Source organism: Schizosaccharomyces osmophilus, chromosome 1, assembly GCF_027921745.1.
Source record: "Schizosaccharomyces osmophilus chromosome 1, complete sequence".
Lineage (NCBI taxonomy): Eukaryota > Fungi > Ascomycota > Schizosaccharomycetes > Schizosaccharomycetales > Schizosaccharomycetaceae > Schizosaccharomyces > Schizosaccharomyces osmophilus.
Window position 1 is genome coordinate 1843875 of NC_079238.1, and position 23344 is coordinate 1867218.

Sequence of the window (23344 nt, forward strand, 5' to 3'; positions counted from 1 at the left end):
TAGCTACTTAATTTTCCTCACGAGTATATTAGCAAACGCGAAAATAGGTTATTACTAAGTCTTTTGTGACTTTTATTATAAACATTTAATATTTATCCATTAACGTTCAAATTAGAGCTTCATTGATGCTGAGCATGATTATTTCTTTGTTGTAATTCAATTAAACTTTTGGCGCATTCTTCCAATTCCCTATGGGACGAATTATTATCTTCTTTCGGTGAAGGAGGTTGATTAACTTTGCTAGAGAGAAGTTTTCCGATGTTTTCTGACGTGTCGGTTTTTCTAGTTTGTTTTGCTGATTTGTTTTCCAAGTTGAGGTTATTATCGACAGTTTTCTTTAGAAAGAATAGTTCAGCTTCACCATTTTGACTTTCACAAAGAGTTATCATAGATTGTCTCCTTGGAGTTACACCTTCTAGCTCAATTTCTGAACGTGCACGGTGTAAGCTATTGTTTTTACGCAGTGATTGACGTTTGTTTTGAAACCAAATTTGCAATTCTCGTGGGGACATGCTAGAGTTTAGTTTTTTGCTGAGTTCTTGTCTTTCCAAAAGGTTTGGCTTAGGCGTTTTCAAAAAATATTGCTCCAAAATAGATGTCTCAGCGTCCGTAGTACGCCGTCTTCTTCGTTTGGCCCGTAGGTCTTCATCTTCCTGATCTCTAGCAAGATGATTATTTAGTTCAGAAGACTCACTTTTTTGTTTAGGAGTAGAGAATGTATCTTGAGACATTACTTTCTATAAGTATCCATTTGTAATTATATGGTTAAGGATAGGCTGTAGCCTTTTAGTTATACTACACGAAGCGCGCGACGCGTCGCGTCTCACTTACAAAGATCGGTGTTTGTATAAATATGTAGACCAAAATTGGGTATATATGAAACAATTAAAGTAGAGACTTCTACATTTAATTTCTAAGTTTATGGATCTTGGCCATTGCTCTTTATTAAACCAGTAGCGAATTGATATTTAATTGCTTGAAATATTACTAGCAAGCAGGAAAATAGTTCATAAGTTTGGTAAAAACGTATTAAATAAAGTGTTATTAGGAGTCATAATCTGGTCTTTAACTTGAGAATTGTTGAAAGAGGTTTATAATTTGGAATAAATATCGGTTTATACTTGATTTTGGTGTAAACAGAAAATATATCGTTATAGAGGATAAAATGTATTTGTTTGTTCTTTATGTTGGTTGTAGAGATCTTCGCTGTATTGTGTGAAATAAATTAAGCTAAATTGAAAGACAAAATTGAGCAGAGCTTAACAGCAATTGGGATTTCAAGATAATTTACTAAAAAATGGTGTAATCATAGTGATATTAATTACTTTTAAAAAGTTTACTACCGGCAATGCAGTACTAGTTCAATAAACCGTCTTAGCATCAACAGTAAACGAAGCTATGAATGAACAACGCCATTAGAAAGTTACATGAACAGGTTTTCAAAAAATAAAATAAAATAAATAAACAAAAAAGTTCCTAGTATTTGTTGTACGTTCATTCTGTTAACAAAATACTACAATTGCATTACTGTGTTTTTATTACATCTTGGGCCACGATGGCCGTGTGGTAAAAACGAATTGACCCCGCCAGGAGTCGAACCTGGAATCTCCTGATCCGTAGTCAGGCGCCTTGACCATTGGGCCACGAGGCCTCTTGATAGATTACTTGTCTACCTAAATATTTTTCATGCTTTTGTTGAATGTTTGTAACGTTTACTACATACTACATACTACATACTACATAGTATGATTGTCATGTCCCATGTCCAACCAAGCATCCGCTCGTTTCCCTGACAAGCTAGTTATTAATATATATATATTCATATCTCCTACTTTTCTCTGCTATCAATTCCTTCCCCCATATTGAGCTATTGTTGTTACAAGCGATTAATTATATATATATATATATATTTGCTGAGAATTTGGTTTTTTTTTTTTCATTTGGCTAATTTAGCTCGCTTTAGCATTACTGATTGTTTTCGTTCGACGAATGTGTAGTTTGCAGTTACTACTATGAATTTATCGTTTATTTTTTATGCTAAAATTTATAAAATCATATGCAGAGTGTTTTATTTTAATCTCTTTCTTTCGCTTTGCTTTGCATTGCTGACAGACATCCATACTTGCATGCATGTATATTAGATATAGATATAAATATAGAATATGTATATAAATATAGAATATGTATATGTATATGTATATGTTTATGTATGTGTATGTGCAGAAAAGTAACACAGTTATTAAAGAACAGATTAGATTACACTAACATAAAGTGCTTGTAACAAATGGTCGCATGATGTAGTTGGTTATCATGTCGATCTAATAAGTCGAATGTCGCCAGTTCGAGCCTGGCTGTGACCATTAATTTTTTCGTTTCTTTTTATTTTTTTATTTATTTTTTTTTATTTTTTTTTTTTAAAATCCATTTCATTTGGTCTTTGATTGAATTATTTGTTGATCTTTTGTAGATCTTTTGTTGAAGCAATGTCTTTTTATTGCATAGTGCCAACATAGTGTAAAACACCCTGTATGATCAACCCAGTGAGCGCAATATATAAAATTTATAACAAACCAAAATTGTAACACTGGAACAAGAGCAAAAAAAAGCAAAATAGTGAAACAATGAAATAACGACAAAACGGAAAAAAAAGAAAAATAAGAAAAACTTGGACAAGCCAGAACTCGAATCTGGGACCTCTTCCATGCTAAGGAAGCGTGATAACCATCTACACCACATGCCCTTGGTTGATAACATTAGGATAAATAAAATATATTAAAGCAAGTAAAATAAAGAATGAAGTTTTATCACTTGTTCCTTTGCAAAGTACTCATACGTATATTCAATTCATTCATCTTTCTATATCATATTATATGTATTGGTTCTCACACGATACGCAGAAGCAGAAACAAAAAAGTATTGCATTATTGTTATTGCCATCGTTATTAGCTGTTTAGTTATTTATTTTGAAATTGAAATTGAAATTGACATTGACATTGAAATTGAACTGAATTTTGATTGTTGATTGTTAAATGTTGAATACTGAATATTGAATATTGAATATTGAGAACGGCCTAGCAAAGAAATAATATTAATAGAAAAGCAACGAAATTAATACATTGTATTCGTACATAGGTAATGAACAAACACTGATTGAGACAATCAGAGAAATACATAACCACAGAAACTGCTTCAGTATGAGTGTCTGTCTCCTTTGCCTTTGCAGGAAACCTTGGGAGCGAAATGCCCTTACTATCTAAGTTGTAAACGTAAAGAACAGGAAGTCCTTCAACGAAGGCCGTGTGGTTTAGATGGTTATAATTTCTGCTTAACATTCAATGTTCGCAGACGGTCCCAAGTTCGAGTCTTGGCACGGTCATAGCCTTCACTTTTTTCAACTTTTCTTTTTTTTTAGAACCATCCAATGGATGATGAATGTTTATTTTTTTTTCTACATCTATGCTATTATCCTATTCATTGTTGATGGTTTCATTTAGTTTGCTTAGTGTCAGTTTACTAGCAATTTTTTGTCTCATTTCACCTGATAGCATGCATCATCATCATCTACTTGCACTTAATGAATATGACTCTGAGTGAACAGTCAAATATGAAGAAAACCATGTACAAAGCAGTATTAGAAACGCAAAATCGAATGGCGTTCTCAACTGCAAGGAAGAACCCGAGTATGAGGAAAAAACGAAATACCAAAAAATAATAAACGCAAAAAGTTTAGTCACTCTCCCTCCGGGATTCGAACCCGGGCTGCCAGCGTGACAGGCTGGTGTACTACCCCTATACTAAGGAAGATTTGTTAGAAGAACTTGCGTTATAATGTTATATCTATATCCTTTTTTGTCATAACTATTAAATAATCAATTTGCAAAAACGGTGTAGAACCTTGGTAGCTTGTTAATGATCTTGTAAATTCACATTGCCATCGAAGCGCTATTTTATAAAATAATGTTAGACAGTTCCAATAGCAGAGTATGTATTTTTATTGTAATCTTGTCAATTCATTTCGGTGCAGTACATCCTACCCTGAGATCGCCAATCAACAGCGAATCGCATATTCAAACGAGTTCCATCTCGTACATTACTTCAATTACCTTTTCACACCTGCCGTACTGCTTATTACCTTTAGCAAATACAAATGGGGAGAAAGAAGAGGACAGAGAGCCAGTAATAGAATGACCGTTCACTCATCATTGATTTGATCCATTTAATGTGTTGTTATAAACATATTTTAGTGTTCTTCTGTGCACTGCGAACAGCTGCAGTGTATTATTACTATATATATTTAAAATAAAATGATACATGTTGCTATACTTCGATTGTAAGTTTTACAGCACGATATATTATACACCTTAATATAATTAATATTGCTATGTTTACGCACTAAAGCACAAAATATTCTTCGGCTAATTATCGCAAGAAAAGATTGTTTTTCCTTGTATTTGACTTTTCTTTTAGCTCCTTTGATAGACCAAATCTTTATATGGCTGCCATTATAGTATTAGTTTTTCCTGTCTATCCCAAATACAAGAGAAAAGCATTTGAAATGGGAGAAACCCCAGTGTTTCTCAGAGTTGAAATGATACTTTTGTTAAGGAGAGAGCTTTCAGCAATTAAGATTACTCGCATAAAATATCAAAAAATGTGTTGCAAGGATTGGTACATAATCGGTTTAATGAAGTAAACAAGTTTCTTTAGGCTAACTAAATCTATTATATGAATATTCCAGCTTTGTATAGCGGTCAGGTAGAAAGCATTTTATATCAAGGGAGACCATAAGAACGTTAATCCCCATACCCAAAACAATCGTTTATTGAATTATTCCAACAAAACATGCAATTTTTTACAGCTGAAGACTGGCTTGCGACACAATATACCACAATCTCACCCACAAATGAGGACGGTCAGAACCAAATTGATCGTATAGCCATGTCCGTAGCACTACTTTTCTGGACGCTCTCAAAGATAAAGGCAATAGGTGCCGCACTAGAATATTTAGATTATCTATATCCATTGATTGGAATATGCAGATATTAAGGATCTGCAACTCACTCAATTACCCGAGAATACATATGAAAAGCGAATAAAGATATAGAAAGTACTTCGAAATTGGAAACAATATCTTTATTATTTCAACCGAATGATCAGCTTCCAATCAAAAATTGAAAGAGTGAAAGCTTTTATGTAATAAATGGATCAACTGGAACCGGCATTCGTAGAACTGTACAAAAAACGAATATAGAAATGAGAAGAAATTACTAAATAAAAATTTCTGTTGCAAATCCGCAGACGGTATTATGCTGCTTTCACATTTACGACTTGAATATACTGTATGGATCTTCAAGCATATAACTTTATACTACCATTGCCATTGCCATTGCCATAGGCATTGTCGTTGTCGTTGTATGATAAATAGTAGTTTTGCTTGTTAAAAAGTGTTTCAATACCAAACAGAAATTATTAAGTGGAGCATTGACAAAAAACAGACCTTGTCTAGAATCAATGGTTTGTTTGCAGAATTTATGCAAAGCATTGATTGCTAACATACTAGCAGAAGTTGCTTTTAGGTTTGTGGTCCACTGATGTTGACATTTAGGTTGCCTGATAATCAACATGGAAAGCTTATTTATGAGGAGGCTTTTAGAAATTTCCTATGAATAGCGACATTTTTTTTTCTTTAGCGTAATATGTTTTGCACGTAGATATTTCCGAGACCGGCTGGGTGATTGTTTATTAATGAAAACCAAGAAAAAATTTGGACAAGCCAGAACTCGAATCTGGGACCTCTTCCATGCTAAGGAAGCGTGATAACCATCTACACCACATGCCCTATTACAATCATGGTGGTTTTGTATGTATAGATAGATGGTATCAATGTTATCAATTTGCTGCAAATAAAGCGCTGTCTGCCAGTGAATGATACCTCTCAAATGCATTCGCTCATGAAAAATGGTTATTACCTCAATATATATATATGTATGTACTGATGTTTGTTATGGTTATTAAAATTTTAAAATAATATTGGAGCGAAAAGTTATTCCCTTTACTGACCTGACTCCATACCTGACGAGTAATTAAATAAATTCACAAATTAAAAATCTCGTCTTTACCAAAATATCAATCATTTGACGGGAAATCATGCTGATATGCAATTTTCATTATTTTTTTTTAAAAAAAAAAAAAAAAAAATTTCATCATTCTTATGATGAAGGAAGATGAACGCCATTTCGTATTACTTTGTTTGGATTCAATTCAATTCAATTCAATTCAATTCAATTCAATTCAATTCAATTCAATTCAATTCAATGACAAACGTATGTGTAACACAAACCCCGTATACTATTAAAGTAACTTATGAATAGTATAGATAGCTTAAAAAAGATAGAGAGTTGTCTACGGCCATACCTAGGCGAAAACACCAGTTCCCGTCCGATCACTGCAGTTAAGCGTCTGAGGGCCTCGTTAGTACTATGGTTGGAGACAACATGGGAATCCGGGGTGCTGTAGGCTCCCTCTCACTTTTTTTTTTATTTTATTTTCACGTGAGGAGAGTCAGAAGAGGGGAGGAGAGGGGAAAAATACGGAGGTAAGTTTAAATTTTTTTTTTTTTTGCGCAAAAGAAGAATGGAAAGCTTGAACGGCTTCCCCCTTTCTCTCCATCATAACTAAAATTCCATAACTTTCCATCTCTTATACACTATATACACTATATACACTATATACACTGTACTGTCTTTTCTTCCATAATCCCACATGCCCACATGCTTAAAAGAAAACATAAGGTTCTTAAAATTCGTTATCATGCAAACAATCAATTAGCTATAGAAATGACTTGACAGGTGGGTAGGTGGGTGGGCTTGATTGTATTGTATTGTATCGTATCGTATCGTATCGTATCGTATCGTATCAAAGTATCGAGTGCTATCAACTTCACGCCCATGGCCGTGCTACGAACGATTAAATCGAACTTCTAACTATATTTCGGTAAAAAACAAACGAACAGGTCCCACAATAAGTGCAAAATAACCGAGGTTAGTTACGTTTTTAAAAAGATGAATTTACTACTAAGCATCACTTATAGCGTATACGCTTCAAGGCAATAATAGTAAACGCCATTTGATTGATTTATTTTATATGTCTACATTTGATCCGAAACAGTCAACAAAATGAATATCGACGATTCATTAGTAGAAGCTAAGCTAAATTTTCTACTACTATTATTTATTTGTTTATTTTCTTTTCTTTTCTTTCATGTTTTTAACGTATGACATAACAAAGTTTAAGGAATTGATTCTGCCTCCTCCTCCCCAAATGTTATTAGTTTGTAATGCAAGTATTATTAGTTGGGAAGATTGATTGGAAAGTGAACCGGCACAGCATGGTACATATAGAGAATATGACTTGCTGCAACTGATGTCGGAGACAAAGAAAATATGAGTATATGTGTTTTTGGAGGTTACCATTTGGAAAGGTGTAGTTACAAAAAGCCACTTGCAAGTAAATATAATTTATTCCATGAATGTGAGTACTTTTTGAAACGAATTTGAAGTTAGCTACTGATAATACGTGCAGCTTTTGTATAGATTTGAACACTACATTTGCTGGTAGTTAGAGAAGATATGTACAATCTAGTGAGCTAGCTACCTTAAAACCAAAAAGGCGATTGACACACAAAACTCGTCTTTACCCCAAAATAACCATCATTTGATGGGAAATCATGCTGATATGTATTATGTCTTTCCGGCGTTCATTTTTGCGAGCCAAAAGTTACAGATCAGCCTCATATTACAGGTTTTCGAGTTTCTGTTTTCAATTCATGTTGCAATGGAAGGATTTCATTGTAAAGTAGCATTTGGAAAAGATTTCTTTTAGTGATTTTGTCTCATGATACCATTCTTACGAGAAGGGACATTAAGCTTATTGAGTGCAAGATGGACGACGAGCTAGAATTATGTGATAAACATTGTAAAAACGTAGGAGGAGGATATGAGTTATATAAACAGCCAGCCAAGTATGTGGATGCTCAAGTGAGTTATTTGTTTCGGTAGAGGTAGAGGTAGAGGTAGCAACAAAAACTTTACCTTAAAAATTATACATAATGTTTATGCTTTTGTAGTCAATAAATAAAGAAACAAACGTTACCCGATTCAGTGTTCAGCGTAGCGTGCAGTGGTTTCAATCATTAATTTTCATTATTTTTTTTTAAAAAAAAAAAAAAAAAAATTTCATCATTCTTATGATGAAGGAAGATGAACGCCATTTCGTATTACTTTGTTTGGATTCAATTCAATTCAATTCAATTCAATTCAATTCAATTCAATTCAATGACAAACGTATGTGTAACACAAACCCCGTATACTATTAAAGTAACTTATGAATAGTATAGATAGCTTAAAAAAGATAGAGAGTTGTCTACGGCCATACCTAGGCGAAAACACCAGTTCCCGTCCGATCACTGCAGTTAAGCGTCTGAGGGCCTCGTTAGTACTATGGTTGGAGACAACATGGGAATCCGGGGTGCTGTAGGCTCCCTCTCACTTTTTTTTTTATTTTATTTTCACGTGAGGAGAGTCAGAAGAGGGGAGGAGAGGGGAAAAATACGGAGGTAAGTTTAAATTTTTTTTTTTTTTGCGCAAAAGAAGAATGGAAAGCTTGAACGGCTTCCCCCTTTCTCTCCATCATAACTAAAATTCCATAACTTTCCATCTCTTATACACTATATACACTATATACACTATATACACTGTACTGTCTTTTCTTCCATAATCCCACATGCCCACATGCTTAAAAGAAAACATAAGGTTCTTAAAATTCGTTATCATGCAAACAATCAATTAGCTATAGAAATGACTTGACAGGTGGGTAGGTGGGTGGGCTTGATTGTATTGTATTGTATCGTATCGTATCGTATCGTATCGTATCAAAGTATCGAGTGCTATCAACTTCACGCCCATGGCCGTGCTACGAACGATTAAATCGAACTTCTAACTATATTTCGGTAAAAAACAAACGAACAGGTCCCACAATAAGTGCAAAATAACCGAGGTTAGTTACGTTTTTAAAAAGATGAATTTACTACTAAGCATCACTTATAGCGTATACGCTTCAAGGCAATAATAGTAAACGCCATTTGATTGATTTATTTTATATGTCTACATTTGATCCGAAACAGTCAACAAAATGAATATCGACGATTCATTAGTAGAAGCTAAGCTAAATTTTCTACTACTATTATTTATTTGTTTATTTTCTTTTCTTTTCTTTCATGTTTTTAACGTATGACATAACAAAGTTTAAGGAATTGATTCTGCCTCCTCCTCCCCAAATGTTATTAGTTTGTAATGCAAGTATTATTAGTTGGGAAGATTGATTGGAAAGTGAACCGGCACAGCATGGTACATATAGAGAATATGACTTGCTGCAACTGATGTCGGAGACAAAGAAAATATGAGTATATGTGTTTTTGGAGGTTACCATTTGGAAAGGTGTAGTTACAAAAAGCCACTTGCAAGTAAATATAATTTATTCCATGAATGTGAGTACTTTTTGAAACGAATTTGAAGTTAGCTACTGATAATACGTGCAGCTTTTGTATAGATTTGAACACTACATTTGCTGGTAGTTAGAGAAGATATGTACAATCTAGTGAGCTAGCTACCTTAAAACCAAAAAGGCGATTGACACACAAAACTCGTCTTTACCCCAAAATAACCATCATTTGATGGGAAATCATGCTGATATGTATTATGTCTTTCCGGCGTTCATTTTTGCGAGCCAAAAGTTACAGATCAGCCTCATATTACAGGTTTTCGAGTTTCTGTTTTCAATTCATGTTGCAATGGAAGGATTTCATTGTAAAGTAGCATTTGGAAAAGATTTCTTTTAGTGATTTTGTCTCATGATACCATTCTTACGAGAAGGGACATTAAGCTTATTGAGTGCAAGATGGACGACGAGCTAGAATTATGTGATAAACATTGTAAAAACGTAGGAGGAGGATATGAGTTATATAAACAGCCAGCCAAGTATGTGGATGCTCAAGTGAGTTATTTGTTTCGGTAGAGGTAGAGGTAGAGGTAGAGGTAGAGGTAGAGGTAGCAACAAAAACTTTACCTTAAAAATTATACATAATGTTTATGCTTTTGTAGTCAATAAATAAAGAAACAAACGTTACCCGATTCAGTGTTCAGCGTAGCGTGCAGTGGTTTCAATCATTAATTTTCATTATTTTTTTTTAAAAAAAAAAAAAAAAAAATTTCATCATTCTTATGATGAAGGAAGATGAACGCCATTTCGTATTACTTTGTTTGGATTCAATTCAATTCAATTCAATTCAATTCAATTCAATTCAATTCAATTCAATTCAATTCAATTCAATTCAATTCAATTCAATTCAATTCAATTCAATTCAATTCAATTCAATTCAATTCAATTCAATTCAATTCAATTCAATTCAATTCAATTCAATTCAATTCAATTCAATTCAATTCAATTCAATTCAATTCAATTCAATTCAATTCAATTCAATTCAATTCAATTCAATGACAAACGTATGTGTAACACAAACCCCGTATACTATTAAAGTAACTTATGAATAGTATAGATAGCTTAAAAAAGATAGAGAGTTGTCTACGGCCATACCTAGGCGAAAACACCAGTTCCCGTCCGATCACTGCAGTTAAGCGTCTGAGGGCCTCGTTAGTACTATGGTTGGAGACAACATGGGAATCCGGGGTGCTGTAGGCTCCCTCTCACTTTTTTTTTTTATTTTATTTTCACGTGAGGAGAGTCAGAAGAGGGGAGGAGAGGGGAAAAATACGGAGGTAAGTTTAAATTTTTTTTTTTTTTGCGCAAAAGAAGAATGGAAAGCTTGAACGGCTTCCCCCTTTCTCTCCATCATAACTAAAATTCCATAACTTTCCATCTCTTATACACTATATACACTATATACACTATATACACTATATACACTATATACACTATATACACTATATACACTATATACACTATATACACTGTACTGTCTTTTCTTCCATAATCCCACATGCCCACATGCCCACATGCTTAAAAGAAAACATAAGGTTCTTGTAATTCCTTTGAAGTCATTTAATTACAAGTATCTTTCGTACATCGTTCCAATAACCTATATCTAATTATTTTGTTGATGACTTACTATTCTAAGTTTTCCAATGCAAACAATTTCGGTAATGAGGAGAACTACCGACTCCCTTTTTCGGGTTTCATTTTGTATTTTGTATCGACTTTTTACTTAATTTAAAATATTTTAGCAGTATTAACTTTAGTAACCGGTGGATGATATATACGATTAAGTCTATAGCCTGTAATGGTCACATCGCTTGTCGATATACCTAGGTACAGACCTTTTTTGATACGTTGTTTCAATGAGTTGAATCAACCAACATATACATTGCACTTATTAACCTAAATAGCTTTCACTATAAATGGTCGAGTGAACCAGTTCTAACCAGATCTTGTATTCTTACTGATGATAAATTAGCCTTTCAAAATTAGCGATTGATTTTCCGTGTTCTTCGGTTTACATTTGCACTTGTCAGTAGCATCCCTGCTTCGAAAACGTTATCACAAATGATGTTCGCTTAAGAAATCGTTGATGTTTTATGAGTGAACGACGAATGTTATACCTTCCATACTGATGCAAGCATAAATAATGATGCTATTGCCATTTATATAAGGCCCTGGTAAAATACATTATTATTGTATATTACTTTCGCTTAAGCTTCATCCATAATATCTTTACGTAATGAACATTTGATTTCGAGTGCTGCAAAAAAGGACAAGCAAGCAAATACTTGGCTCATAAAGTAACAAAATATAGAGTGCAACCCTCAAAACATCTATCATTGTGTACGATGCAAACAGACGTACAAGTGCTCCACTTCTAATGCATAATACTTGTAATTTGGTAGTATATATTCAGTTCTCTACCTCTGATGAGGGAACGAACTTTACAAATAAATGTTCCTGGGGCGTACACAAAATGATATAAATATTGGCAATAATGATTGGTGTTACCGATCTTGTTTATGATACGCAAAAGATTGGATAAGCTCTTCCAACAAGTAAGAAACTAAAATTACTCATTGAATCAATTCAAAAGGTTAAATGTTGTTGCTTTAAACAAACATACTCCGAGTGAGAGCGAAAATGAAAATGTGTTGTAGTGTCCATCTTATTGTTCGTTTTTTGATTAGTATACATTTTCACCGCTAAGCCAATGGTCATTGTTATATGTATAAAATATAGTACGTTATTATATGTTTTCGTGGATGTACTAACAAGTGGACCATCGTTCTCTGTTTAGCGTATAAATCGCCGTTTACTTTCAACAATAACAGACAAAACAACAATTTATTTTTCGGGACAAGAAATAATGAAAGGTAAAGGGCTATTAAGCCTTACATTGACATCAGTGACTGACTGATCATCCAAGTCGCAATGGTGTAGTTGGGAGCATGACAGACTGAAGATCTGTTGGTCACTGGTTCGATCCCGGTTTGTGACAAATTTTTTCTTTTTTTTTTTTTCATCACATTGAGCTGAACAATACTTTGCTCTTGCTCATGTTGTATTGGAGTCATCGTCCGGTGATTAAGTAAAGTGATGAAACCGACTACTTGAGGCAAACCCAGTTCAACGACCGGGAAGAAAAAGCTAATCAAAAAGGTTAAAAGATATTGGAATTAGGAAAAGTTGTGCATTTCAACTTAATTATCGAGAAACTAAATCGAAAATGATTAGAGCATTCATTTGACGGGGAAAACTTCAGAAACCTAATATAGATTCCTGATATTTCCTTCTTATGTATTATATTTTTGATTTTTTTCCGCTTTTCTAATCCTATTTTATATTTAGCATCATGAATCAAACAAAGAATATAATCACACAAAATCACGATACTTTTCAGATAAATATAAAAAAGGATAATTATTCCGTCAGGGGGAATCGAACCCCCGCCGCATCGGTGAGAGCGATGAATCCTAGCCACTGGACCATGACGGATTTCTTACAATCCAGATGTAAGAAGAAACTTACAATTGGCAAACATAATTATCTGATCGAAATTAAGTTGATTCATGCACGAAGAGTTAATATGTAGTAGATAGATACATTCCTGGTGGTAACCGAAATGAAAAAAATGGTTTCTGGTCTTTACAATAAATTTCATCAAATTTAATATAACTTTTTTATTTTATTTTATTTTATTCTACTAACTTTGCTCCATGCAGAAAGCAATCCCATCTAGAACTTCGTATCGTCCATCAAAGATTATAATAAAAAGGTATGCGTAAATAGAAACAAGTAGCGATGCAAAAAAAAAAAAAAAGAAACAGAAACCGTAGAGACAATTAAACAACAAGAGGTCAGTAAAAGAGTAGTAGAACTTGTAAGAATATAGAATCAAAGTTTTTTACTGACCAAGTAATTTTGCAACAATATCATTTGAAAATGACAATGAAAATGAATGAAGAAAATCAAATATGGAAAGAGAAAAAGAAAAAGAAAAATTTTGACCAGTGAGGGATTCGAACCCTCGCATCTTTCGATATAGCAAGACTTGATTGAACAGTCCAAGTTTTCACTTGAGTGCTACGCCATAGACCGCTCGGCCAACTGGCCATTGGATGACTACTCTTTACTTAAAAAATATATCAACGACTTTTTACCTTTTTATTTTTGTTTTTAATTTTTTTGGGGGACTATCTCATATCTTACCTGCGATCATCCAATGCAACAACCCATCAACCACCTACCACCTACCACCTGCTAAATACTGTTACTTTCTTTCTGCCTTTCGTAACGTACTTATCAAATAGAAACGAATTTTTACAATATGAATTGATTTTTTATTCGTCGGTTCCTCCTTCTTAAAAATAAAATAAAACAATTGTAACAATTGTTATAAAACAAAAAAAAAAAAGAAATGGTAGAAAAAAAAAACGAAAAAAATGAATTTCTTCTTGCATACGATGGTGATTCTGCTTTATTTTTTTCTATCTTTTTTTTTTTTCACCAGTTGACTGATGATGATAGCTCATAGATAACACAGCATAGAAAACAGCTACAGCTATTATGACTATACTATCGCTCGAAAAAAAATCCTGTTCCTCATTTCTTCTACTGTATTTACATACAATCACTGCAAAGCTTTAACAATCAGTGACAGTGCAAGTATTATGGGAACTTACTTACATAGATGCAAAGAAAAGAAAATTCTGTAAAAGTAACAGCAACAACGATTTAAGAAGATAGGTATGAAGACTACACTAAACTCGAATTATTTTGATTTTAATTTTCATTTTAATTTTTATCCGTAATTATCAATAATGAAAAAGAGCTTCGCAAAATTAGATAGTAGTGAATATATTTTTAATGGTAAGCATCATAACAAGTCCCGGGTAGCTCAATCGGTTTAGAGCGTCTGACTCTTATGAAAGGTCATCAGAAGGTTGCGAGTTCGAGTCTCGCCTTGGGAGCTCCTTTTATTTTTCCAACTTCTTGTTTCACATTTTTAAGCAATATGTGAAGGTTTTGTCTATTCTGAGCCTCTCAAACTTATGTCAAACTTTTTAGTACTGTAGCCTTAACGTTATCCTCTGTTCAGTAAATGCTGACAGCATATCATATTTTTCAATACAACTACCGACAGAGATTTTTACTAGAAGACAATCTAAATAAACATTTATTTTTACAAATTAGTTTGTACTCATAAGAGGTTTAGTCTGATAAATCACTCGTTTCCAGCTCAAAAAAAAGCATGAAATTAAAACGAAACACATACTTAGATCCTTAAAAATGATATTGTTCATCAAAGTTTAATTTTTTTTCTTGCCCAAATGTTTTTGGCTTTAGGTGCTGATAAAGCGGTAGGGTCAGTCAATTAATCCCACCGATTGAGTATAATGTACCTGGTAAGCAGACTATTATAATTTATATGCAGTTGTGGTACTCAGAATCAACGTTAAGCAATTTACAAAAAAAAGTTAGTAACTTAATTAAATCCAAGTCGTAAAAGGCCACATTCTGATTAGTACGAATAGTAAAAGTGTCTGAGGTAGAGGTACAAGATAAATGCAGTAAAAAGTAGTTAAACTAAAACGACGCTAAAATTGCTTATAAAAGTGAACTTCTAATTTATATTTAATATGACTTCGTAGGTTTTATGAAAGTACACAACCATGTGAAAGTCACATCGATATCGTATTTTTCATTTCGACATGCAAACGACTAACTAGCTTTGTCTTTGATATAAATATCAACGTTTTAAGGCACTTCTGCTAAACGAGGAAGGAAAATCCCACGGTAAAACTGCCGGGAGCAAATCACTCTTACGGAGATGGGCTTAACGATATATATGATACACCATTGGTAACAAAAATACTCATTTCTATTTAGTGCTGGAATCTAAATTTTTAATAGTTTGTCTTTACTGTGGATGATAATAGCAACCTTTACACTACGAAAAACATATAGTGCGTTTTTTTGTTTAATTGACAGTTCACACCACGGGCTAAGTAGGAAACCGTCTGAATCGCATGCAATGATATCGAAATAAACTAGCTCTTTTGAACAGTATCAATAATCTGTGGTTTAGCCAAAATAAGGAGAAGAAAAATCGTTTGGCGCCCTTTTTTTAATTTATGCCTACTAAAGAAGACTTCAATTCTCAAAATGTCCTTGGTTAAATGAATCAAGCTTGAGCGGATTGGCAAGTTCTTTTAGGTCACTGTTGTCAAAAAATACAAAAGATTATTCTTAAAGTGTCAAGGCGTTGGTATAATTATGATAAAAGCATTATCAATATTTCAATCTACCAGAATAAGAATAACTAGATAGGTATGAAGACTAAGCTATGCAGGCCTTTCTTTAATGATTGCATGCAACAAACAAAGCGTGTTTGTCAAGCAAAGCTGAAAACATGTTGCAGCAGCTTAAAAGTTACTTTGTGATTTAAATAGTCGAGGGACATTATATATCGAAGGATAGGTAAAAAGAAAATCTTTATTGTCGACGGCTAGGAAGAAAGCATTATAATTATGGCTACGCATGAATGATAGCTTTATTTATTTATTTTAACATTAAAGCAGTGAACTGAGCATCCACTGAAAGAATAAATTAAAAAACACAACTAGTAAATAAACAGGTGCTACCGTTTTTATATTTCAGCCAAGAATGATGTTCTGTCGGGGGTTTCTTTAGGAAGAGCTGGTGTCTTGCACTCTGAAGGTATTATGTGAAAGAATATTATTGTTTTACTGCTATCTCTTAAGGCTGTGTGCCGCAAAAAAGACGTGTATAAAAAGTCAACGAAGTAATAGTAAAATTCATTATAGCATTTATTCATTAAGCAGCGATATCGTTTATGTGAAGGGTGCTATCGTTAACGTTTTTGAACTCACATATTCAAGGCATTTACTTCGGTCGTCCTCTGTGATTATAAAATTTATCTCAGTCTGCTTTACTTAAATAATGAAAAGCAAAGAAAGGAACATTGGTTTTGAAGTCAAATGGCTTTCAGTTATCGTATTATTTACATTACTATGGGCAACGTCTACTTCAGATTTAGTGCGTACTTTGATATGAGCTCGTTTTCATTTAGCATCATTAATACTATGCTAGCAAAGAAATAGGAAAAAAAACTTAGTTTAATGCTAGTCAGAATGATTACTCTGCTTCACTGAAGATTATTAAGGTATTTAGAAATAATATATATATATATATATATCTTTTTCAAATAACGTTCGTCAGATACTTTCTTAACTTTGCGTTTGTTTACTGAGAGAGCTGTACGATTTGAACACTTGGGTTAGGCTCGTGAGAGATAGTTCACTTCATGTTAAATAAATGCTGATGTGAAATGAAGTGACTAAAAAAATAAAAGAAATTACAAATAACTAACAAACATAGACGCAATACGGATATCACGATCGTTTATTATTTCGTTGTCAGCTTCTTTCTTTTACGTAAAAAACTTTACTGAAAAATAAATTGCAAGCAGGATGGGCTGTACGTAACACGTCAAACCCTTTTGTTTTAATTTTCACTGTCTTGGCTGTCTTCACTGTAGCCTTTTACATGCAATTAACTAAAATAACTTTATATGAATAAACGTGGTATGTTCCGACACTCAAGTGGTGGTGTGGTACGGTGGGTGGGCTTAGCCCGGTTACTAATATTTCTTGTTCGACGGATGAGATAAAAAACATTGTTAAACTCATGTACGGAGCAATTGTATGGCTTATTTTGTTTATAGAGAAAGAAAGCACACATAATAGCATAGATTAATCCTAAATGCTTCCTTTGATCATAAGCTTTTCCATCTATGCGATCTTTCCCCGTACATACCAGAATTGTAAAAAAAAGAAAGGCTTTCAACGAGTTACGTATTTCGGACACAGTTCCATGGAATTCATTACAGAATCGATGATTTTGTAGCACGCGAGAAATTTCTTGATGTTTAATGAAAAAAAAAAATGATTCATCAGATGCATGCATGAAAGCCCTTGAGGATTCGTAAGAGTAGGTTGTTTTAGTATTTAGATTCGGGTTGTTAATTGCAATGCATTGTACATTTAACATTTCTTGCCTTTGTATTTCCATTGTCTCATAAAAAATCGATTCTGATGAGCTTCGTTAATTTTCACAAATTAACGCATGCATTGAAAAGTGAGAAAATTGCTTTAATTTGATTAGGAAGAAGACACTTGTTCGCGTCCGCCTACTGGTAGGGAGCGGAGATAATAATAGCAGCAATTCAAGAAAACTTCAATTTAAGTCGTATTGGAAACTTGAACATAGTAACTGCTCAAAACAATTACTATAGTTAATAATCCAACTATTTTTGTATCTATAAATGCACCTTCTCAATTCATCCGCCTTCCATAAAGGACAGTTCAAATTATCTTTAGCCGAAACAGAAGCGAAAATGCCATTATGCATATTCAAGCTGGGTCAGGCCTTTGTCAATAATAGGATCTGAGATTTATTTATTTATCTCCTAGCTACCTAAGTACTAGAATCAGCATGGGTTTGAAAAGTGATCTGTATGAAACCTATTTATGGCATAGCATATAGGAAAGATTCGATGATTCCTATTACACACATTCGTTTCCTCTTAATTAATTCTTAGTAAATATACTTGAATTTTGCTGCCGCATAATTTTACCTCATTGAACCTCACGGAGAACTGCACCATCAATTTGTATCTATATTCTTTTACCTGAGTTGCTAAGCTGTGCTTTAATCAAAAAAATAATAAAAGTAGTTAGCAATCACACATGCTTGGTAGCAATAGTGAGTGTAATATCCAAGACAAATGAATATTTAAATCAACTATGACTGTTCCCATACATGCCTTAATTATAAAAAGAGAAAGACATCTTACAATATCAGTATCAATCAATTAATCAAACATGATCATTCATTTTGCTGGGTCTCAATACACTCAAACTATTTTACATTATTAAGCTAAGCTGGCCGATGAAAATCTACTAGTTCACTTCGGCGACTTTAAGCTACAATGCAGTTAGTTCCATCTAGTTCTGTCTCAATGGCTATCTCTTCTCCTTGTCTTAGTAACATTAGTAGAGAACGGACATGTTAAAAAAAATCGTTGGATGAATAATTGAAGCAAATAAAAGTATATAGATATTGCTATAGAACCTTTGAAAGTGAACGTTGTCTATTCGCTTGACGATAGTTATATCAATAAACAATTTGGATTGATTGCATGAACGGATGGATAAGATACCCTTGGCTATTCACTAAATGTAACCATCCGACATGTTTTGTATATGATCGTATCTGGTTGAAATAAAGAAATGCTGATCATCAAGATCAAAACCTCACATAAAATAATGTGACCCAGGAATATCTTTAGCACCGTAATGAATTAAACAAGTTAATTTCGTTATGGGAACCAGCAGTGACTTGACCAGTAAAGTCTTGTCAACTTGATTCGTATCATTTTTTTACTTTTTATTTTCACATCCATTCTTGAGTGTAACTATCAAATTTGTGAGAACGAAGCATCTTCCATCCCGTTTACAATAGCAAGAGTCAAACAACTATAGAGAGACACGTCTCAATGTGCAGTATTTAATTCTCGTTTTTTGTTTGCTGCCTTTACGTTTTCAAGACAAAACGCATTCCTCTTTTGCCGTTTACAGGAATATGCATTAGCTGAAAATATAAGCCTTTTATGGACAGCAACTGGGAAATCGAGTTTATTCTCAGTGCAGCATTTTAAAATAGGTTGGCGACCTGTAAGTACTGACTGGCAAGGTGTGTACAATATATGCTCTGATGAATGAATTTGACATGTTAATGCTGTTCACATCATACCATACACATTCTAAATTTACTTTTAACGAAGAAATAATACCGTTGTTTGTATACACACGTGTCAGGTCGTGAATGCTAGTAGTCATCACATTGCAATTACAATCGCGAGAAGGTGGGCAACATGCTCATACAAGCGCACAAGAGTGAGTGAAAGAGTCAGTAAGTCAGTCAGTCAATCAATAAATAGGCAAGGCACATTATCTAAAATCATAATGGTTTACTTTTTAGCATTGCTATACGCTGCTGGGAAAATCTGGTTCCAACAATACAAATGGTATCTAACAGCAGTGCAGCTCTTCGTATTTCCTATCTTGGCAGTCTGCTTCATTGCGAATTTATCATTCATATATTTACAAATGCTTATACATGTTTACAATTTTAGGAATTTATTCTTTAGAAGTTGAATTTGTTTGAGTTAAGAGTTAAAGGCGTGCAAAAGCAATTAGCTAGAACAATTAAACAATAATTATGATTAGGTGTGCCACAGTACCCAAAACTTACATGCACCATCTTATAATAGACATCAATAGATACATAGACGAGCGAGTTGCTAGAATAGCTTGTCAATTAAAAAAGGTAGACATGCACTATTTTGCCAACGTTATTCATTATGCTTTCCTTCCTCCCTCAAAACAAAATAGTAGACAGCAAACTTATTACTCGTTCATGCAAAGAAGTACAGCATGAAAGCATACTCATAATTTGGACGATGCGCGAACATCAAAGTGTTCAAAGAACAATCTGCTTTATCAACGAAAAACGGTAAATGTTCATTGTGGTTTTTTCTATACGGTAATTTTTATTGTTGGTTATACGTACATAACTACTATAACTGTTTCATCTTTCGTGCCTTTATGGATCTGTAAATTTGAGCATCCTGTTATTTTTTCATTTTAGTCGTTACAGCATACCGATTAGCAGCTTTTCAATTGGAGCGGTTCCATAATGAACCCACCCAATGTGTTGTTCGTCTGTGTATGCCTTGACCAACCATTTTTTAATATAATTAGCTCCAAAAAAACAATTTCTTTGACGACGAGACTCGTTTAGTGTTATGAATATAAATGATTATCAAAAGCTAGCTTTTCTTTACTTATTCCTTCCCTCCGGCAATGGCAAAAGCAAAAGCAAAAGCAATTGCATAGGATTATTTTATAGAATTCTTCCAACAACGAATCGAAAATCAATGGGAGAATGATCGATTATCCCGCAAACTGCAGACGCTTTTCAACGAAGCGTTTTATGTCTTGTGGTAGCTGTAAGTATCAGTTCATTAGCTTTATTAGCAATATGTATGCGTAACTTTTTGAGAGAAGGACATTGGAAAAACAAAGGCAAAAGGCAAAAAGCAAAAAGCAAAACCACACATCTCAACAATAATACTAACAAAATCTCATCCTCACTAAAGCCTGCTAGTTTTATCGTCTAAATTCAATGAAAATTGCTTACACCCAACGCCTGGAATTGCTAAATCGTAAGTGCCAACAAAAACGAAATACTTTATGAACGCTTATAAAGTCTATAAAGTCGCCGGCTGTACCAAGAAAAAATCTGTTCGATTGCTCAATTTTTTTTAAATGGTCATTTCGCTCAACTCCATGATGAAATGCGATGCAATCTACCGAAAGAAATAGATTTAATTAAGATGCAAATCGTGTCGTCCATTTTTATTTTCTTTTCTTTTGTTTCGGTTCATTTCGTTTTCGCTACTATAGCTTGAATATGTATGTATCTACCATCCATACTATGCTATGTATGCTCTTGTTGAATTATTGCAGTTTTCGGTGGGGATAAATGCGGTCATTGCTGTTTCATTAGCTTGAGTACGAAAAGAATGATTATTTTTATTTTTCATTTTTCATTTCCATTTAGTAATATATTATCAGAAAACATGCGACATAGATATGCAAGTATTCATCATATTCGCAACCGCCCGACTTCACTTGGGCTTTGTTTGCAGTCCTAGTCGCAATAGCAGCAGGTAGGAACAGCAAATGGTAAATAGTAGCACTGGTAACTTGATCGAAGAAATCTGAGATTTGTCTTGGAGTTACTAATACCGTCAAACTTCATAAACCAGCTGTAACAGAATGCATACGAATCTTAGTCCTGCTTTCATCGAGCTTCTCTTTGTTTAGATTTCTTAACAATCTCAGTTCTCTCACGTATTGCCTCATGCCAAAAACTTGTCCCTAGTTGACTCGTCTAGTTTTTTTTGCAAACTCACAATGGTATCATTACTATCATTTACTAGGTACTAGGTTTTTTTTAATAAATGGACCCTGTCCTACCTACCTAAATTTAGTAAGTATGGCATATATGTATATACATCCAAAAATCTAGGAACGAGCCGTGATGTGATGTGCAAATACTTGAACAGTTTTCTTTGCTGTTCGGCTGTAACATAGCTAAGCAATTTAATGTCGTATAGTAGTGCGAAACTTGTAATACGTGATGAGTACAGTAGAAATGTTTTTTAAGCTCTTCATTGGGAAGACATTCATCTCAAATGATGGGATGCTTTCGATTGAATTGACTCATATGATCAGGCCTACAAGAATTCATTATTTATATCCTATAGTTTCCGCCTTGCGACAAGACGTTTATTCTACTACTTCTTCAGCCAATTTGCTTTTCTTATGGTATAGCCTTTGCCAATGTTTATTTAATCCATTCCTTTTCAATTGTTCTTTGCCCTGTAAATGAAGAATCTCTGATCAACACTTTTTCAATAGGCTCCCAGATGAAACGATAGAAACCGATTTCATGAAGGGCTTTTTGATATCAGAATATTAGCTTTATTTTATTTCGCCCCGCATGTGGAAACCCTCGCGAAGGAAGAGATGAGACTTTAGAAGCTACAGTTCATGGTACTCATTATTACCATTATTAGTAGGTATATATAGATATATACATATGTATTCCCTCAACCATTATAAAAAATGTTATATATCATTAAAAGGATTTTTAGAAGTTACACTATTCTATGATTTAATGATTTAATGTTATAAATTATTTTTATTTGACATTGTGCCTCGAAGGGGAATAACGTAACTACCAGCTTTTTATTAATCTCCTAAGACTTCATATATTAACTCAATGATATAGAGGTGTACAATAACTGATGATAACTATCAGTAGCTTTCAGTGATTGTTGGCCTTCAAGTTCAAGGCACGCAAGCTACCGTGTTGATTTAAAAAGTTTGAAGTCAATTTCTTTCATAAACGTATAAATTAAACTAAATTCACTAGAAAGTTATACTGATAATCTATAAACGAGCTCCGTCCTTGTCATCCGTCCAATATTTTCCATTTTACCATACTATTATAAACCAGCGGATGAGCTAGCAATATCATAAAAGAAACAGCCGAATAATTTTTTATTGACCTGAATACTTTACATAGTAGAAGTGAGGTATTCACAGATTTTTCTATCGCTTGTATTAATAAAATGTATAGATACAGTATCATTTAAAAATTAACATTGAAACGACTTTGTTCATTTGCTATCTACTTATTACATCGGCATATGGAACCCGACCTCGACATTTGTAAGTTGGGAATTTGTGAATTATAGATAACAACCGAAGTTACCCTCAGTTCTGTTCCACGTTGTTCAACTAAAAAATAAATTAACCTTAGAGGATCAGATAATATTAAAAGATTTTGTGTCTCATCCTCAAGACATTCATTATATAGTTTTCTTTTATCGATATCGAGAGCAAAATCATGAGTGAATTGCAAGCTAATAAGATGGGTAAATCACTAAACGAAAAGCCCCTGTGAATGTTCTTTATTAGTCAGAATCTGATTGCTTGTGGAACCTTGTTTTTATGCTTCTTTATGAGCTAAAATACAGTTTTTATTCGGTTAAAAAATTCGTACCTTTTTTTCCTAAACTTTCAATTTGTGGTGTAGAACTTACAAGCTTTGCTACTTGAAGGGTAGGACT

At 33.6% G+C, this 23344-nt stretch overlaps 1 protein-coding gene and 13 non-coding genes across 14 annotated transcripts; 7 read left to right on the forward strand and 7 right to left on the reverse strand.

The window, feature by feature from the left end:
• Window positions 1-119: 119 nt before the first annotated feature.
• On the reverse strand, window positions 120-731 carry yox1 (MBF complex corepressor Yox1; the record flags this gene model as incomplete). Its single annotated transcript, XM_056179653.1, has 1 exon — window positions 120-731. The coding sequence occupies one exon, from the start codon at window positions 729-731 to the stop codon at window positions 120-122; it is 612 nt and encodes a 203-aa protein (XP_056035321.1).
• Window positions 732-1578: 847 nt separating this feature from the next.
• SOMG_20023 lies at window positions 1579-1651 on the reverse strand. Its single transcript has one exon. It is a non-coding gene; the product is annotated as a tRNA-Arg (tRNA).
• A 635-nt stretch (window positions 1652-2286) lies between these two features.
• SOMG_20024 lies at window positions 2287-2360 on the forward strand. The gene has a single exon. It is a non-coding gene; the product is annotated as a tRNA-Ile (tRNA).
• A 306-nt stretch (window positions 2361-2666) lies between these two features.
• SOMG_20025 lies at window positions 2667-2740 on the reverse strand. The gene has a single exon. It is a non-coding gene; the product is annotated as a tRNA-Ala (tRNA).
• A 553-nt stretch (window positions 2741-3293) lies between these two features.
• SOMG_20026 lies at window positions 3294-3376 on the forward strand. The gene is given in 2 exon segments: window positions 3294-3331; window positions 3341-3376. It is a non-coding gene; the product is annotated as a tRNA-Val (tRNA).
• A 357-nt stretch (window positions 3377-3733) lies between these two features.
• Window positions 3734-3804, reverse strand: SOMG_20027. The gene has a single exon. It is a non-coding gene; the product is annotated as a tRNA-Asp (tRNA).
• A 1961-nt stretch (window positions 3805-5765) lies between these two features.
• On the reverse strand, window positions 5766-5839 carry SOMG_20028. The gene has a single exon. It is a non-coding gene; the product is annotated as a tRNA-Ala (tRNA).
• Window positions 5840-6404: 565 nt separating this feature from the next.
• On the forward strand, window positions 6405-6519 carry SOMG_10022. The gene has a single exon (XR_008803555.1). It is a non-coding gene; the product is annotated as a 5S ribosomal RNA (ribosomal RNA).
• Window positions 6520-8423: 1904 nt separating this feature from the next.
• On the forward strand, window positions 8424-8538 carry SOMG_10023. The gene has a single exon (XR_008803556.1). It is a non-coding gene; the product is annotated as a 5S ribosomal RNA (ribosomal RNA).
• A 2102-nt stretch (window positions 8539-10640) lies between these two features.
• On the forward strand, window positions 10641-10755 carry SOMG_10024. The gene has a single exon (XR_008803557.1). It is a non-coding gene; the product is annotated as a 5S ribosomal RNA (ribosomal RNA).
• A 1725-nt stretch (window positions 10756-12480) lies between these two features.
• Window positions 12481-12553, forward strand: SOMG_20029. The gene has a single exon. It is a non-coding gene; the product is annotated as a tRNA-Phe (tRNA).
• Window positions 12554-12978: 425 nt separating this feature from the next.
• Window positions 12979-13050, reverse strand: SOMG_20030. Its single transcript has one exon. It is a non-coding gene; the product is annotated as a tRNA-Glu (tRNA).
• Window positions 13051-13559: 509 nt separating this feature from the next.
• Window positions 13560-13668, reverse strand: SOMG_20031. The gene is made up of 2 exons: window positions 13631-13668; window positions 13560-13603 (listed from the first exon to the last, which is right to left on the reverse strand). It is a non-coding gene; the product is annotated as a tRNA-Leu (tRNA).
• Window positions 13669-14441: 773 nt separating this feature from the next.
• On the forward strand, window positions 14442-14525 carry SOMG_20032. The gene is given in 2 exon segments: window positions 14442-14480; window positions 14490-14525. It is a non-coding gene; the product is annotated as a tRNA-Lys (tRNA).
• The last annotated feature ends 8819 nt before the right edge of the window (window positions 14526-23344 follow it).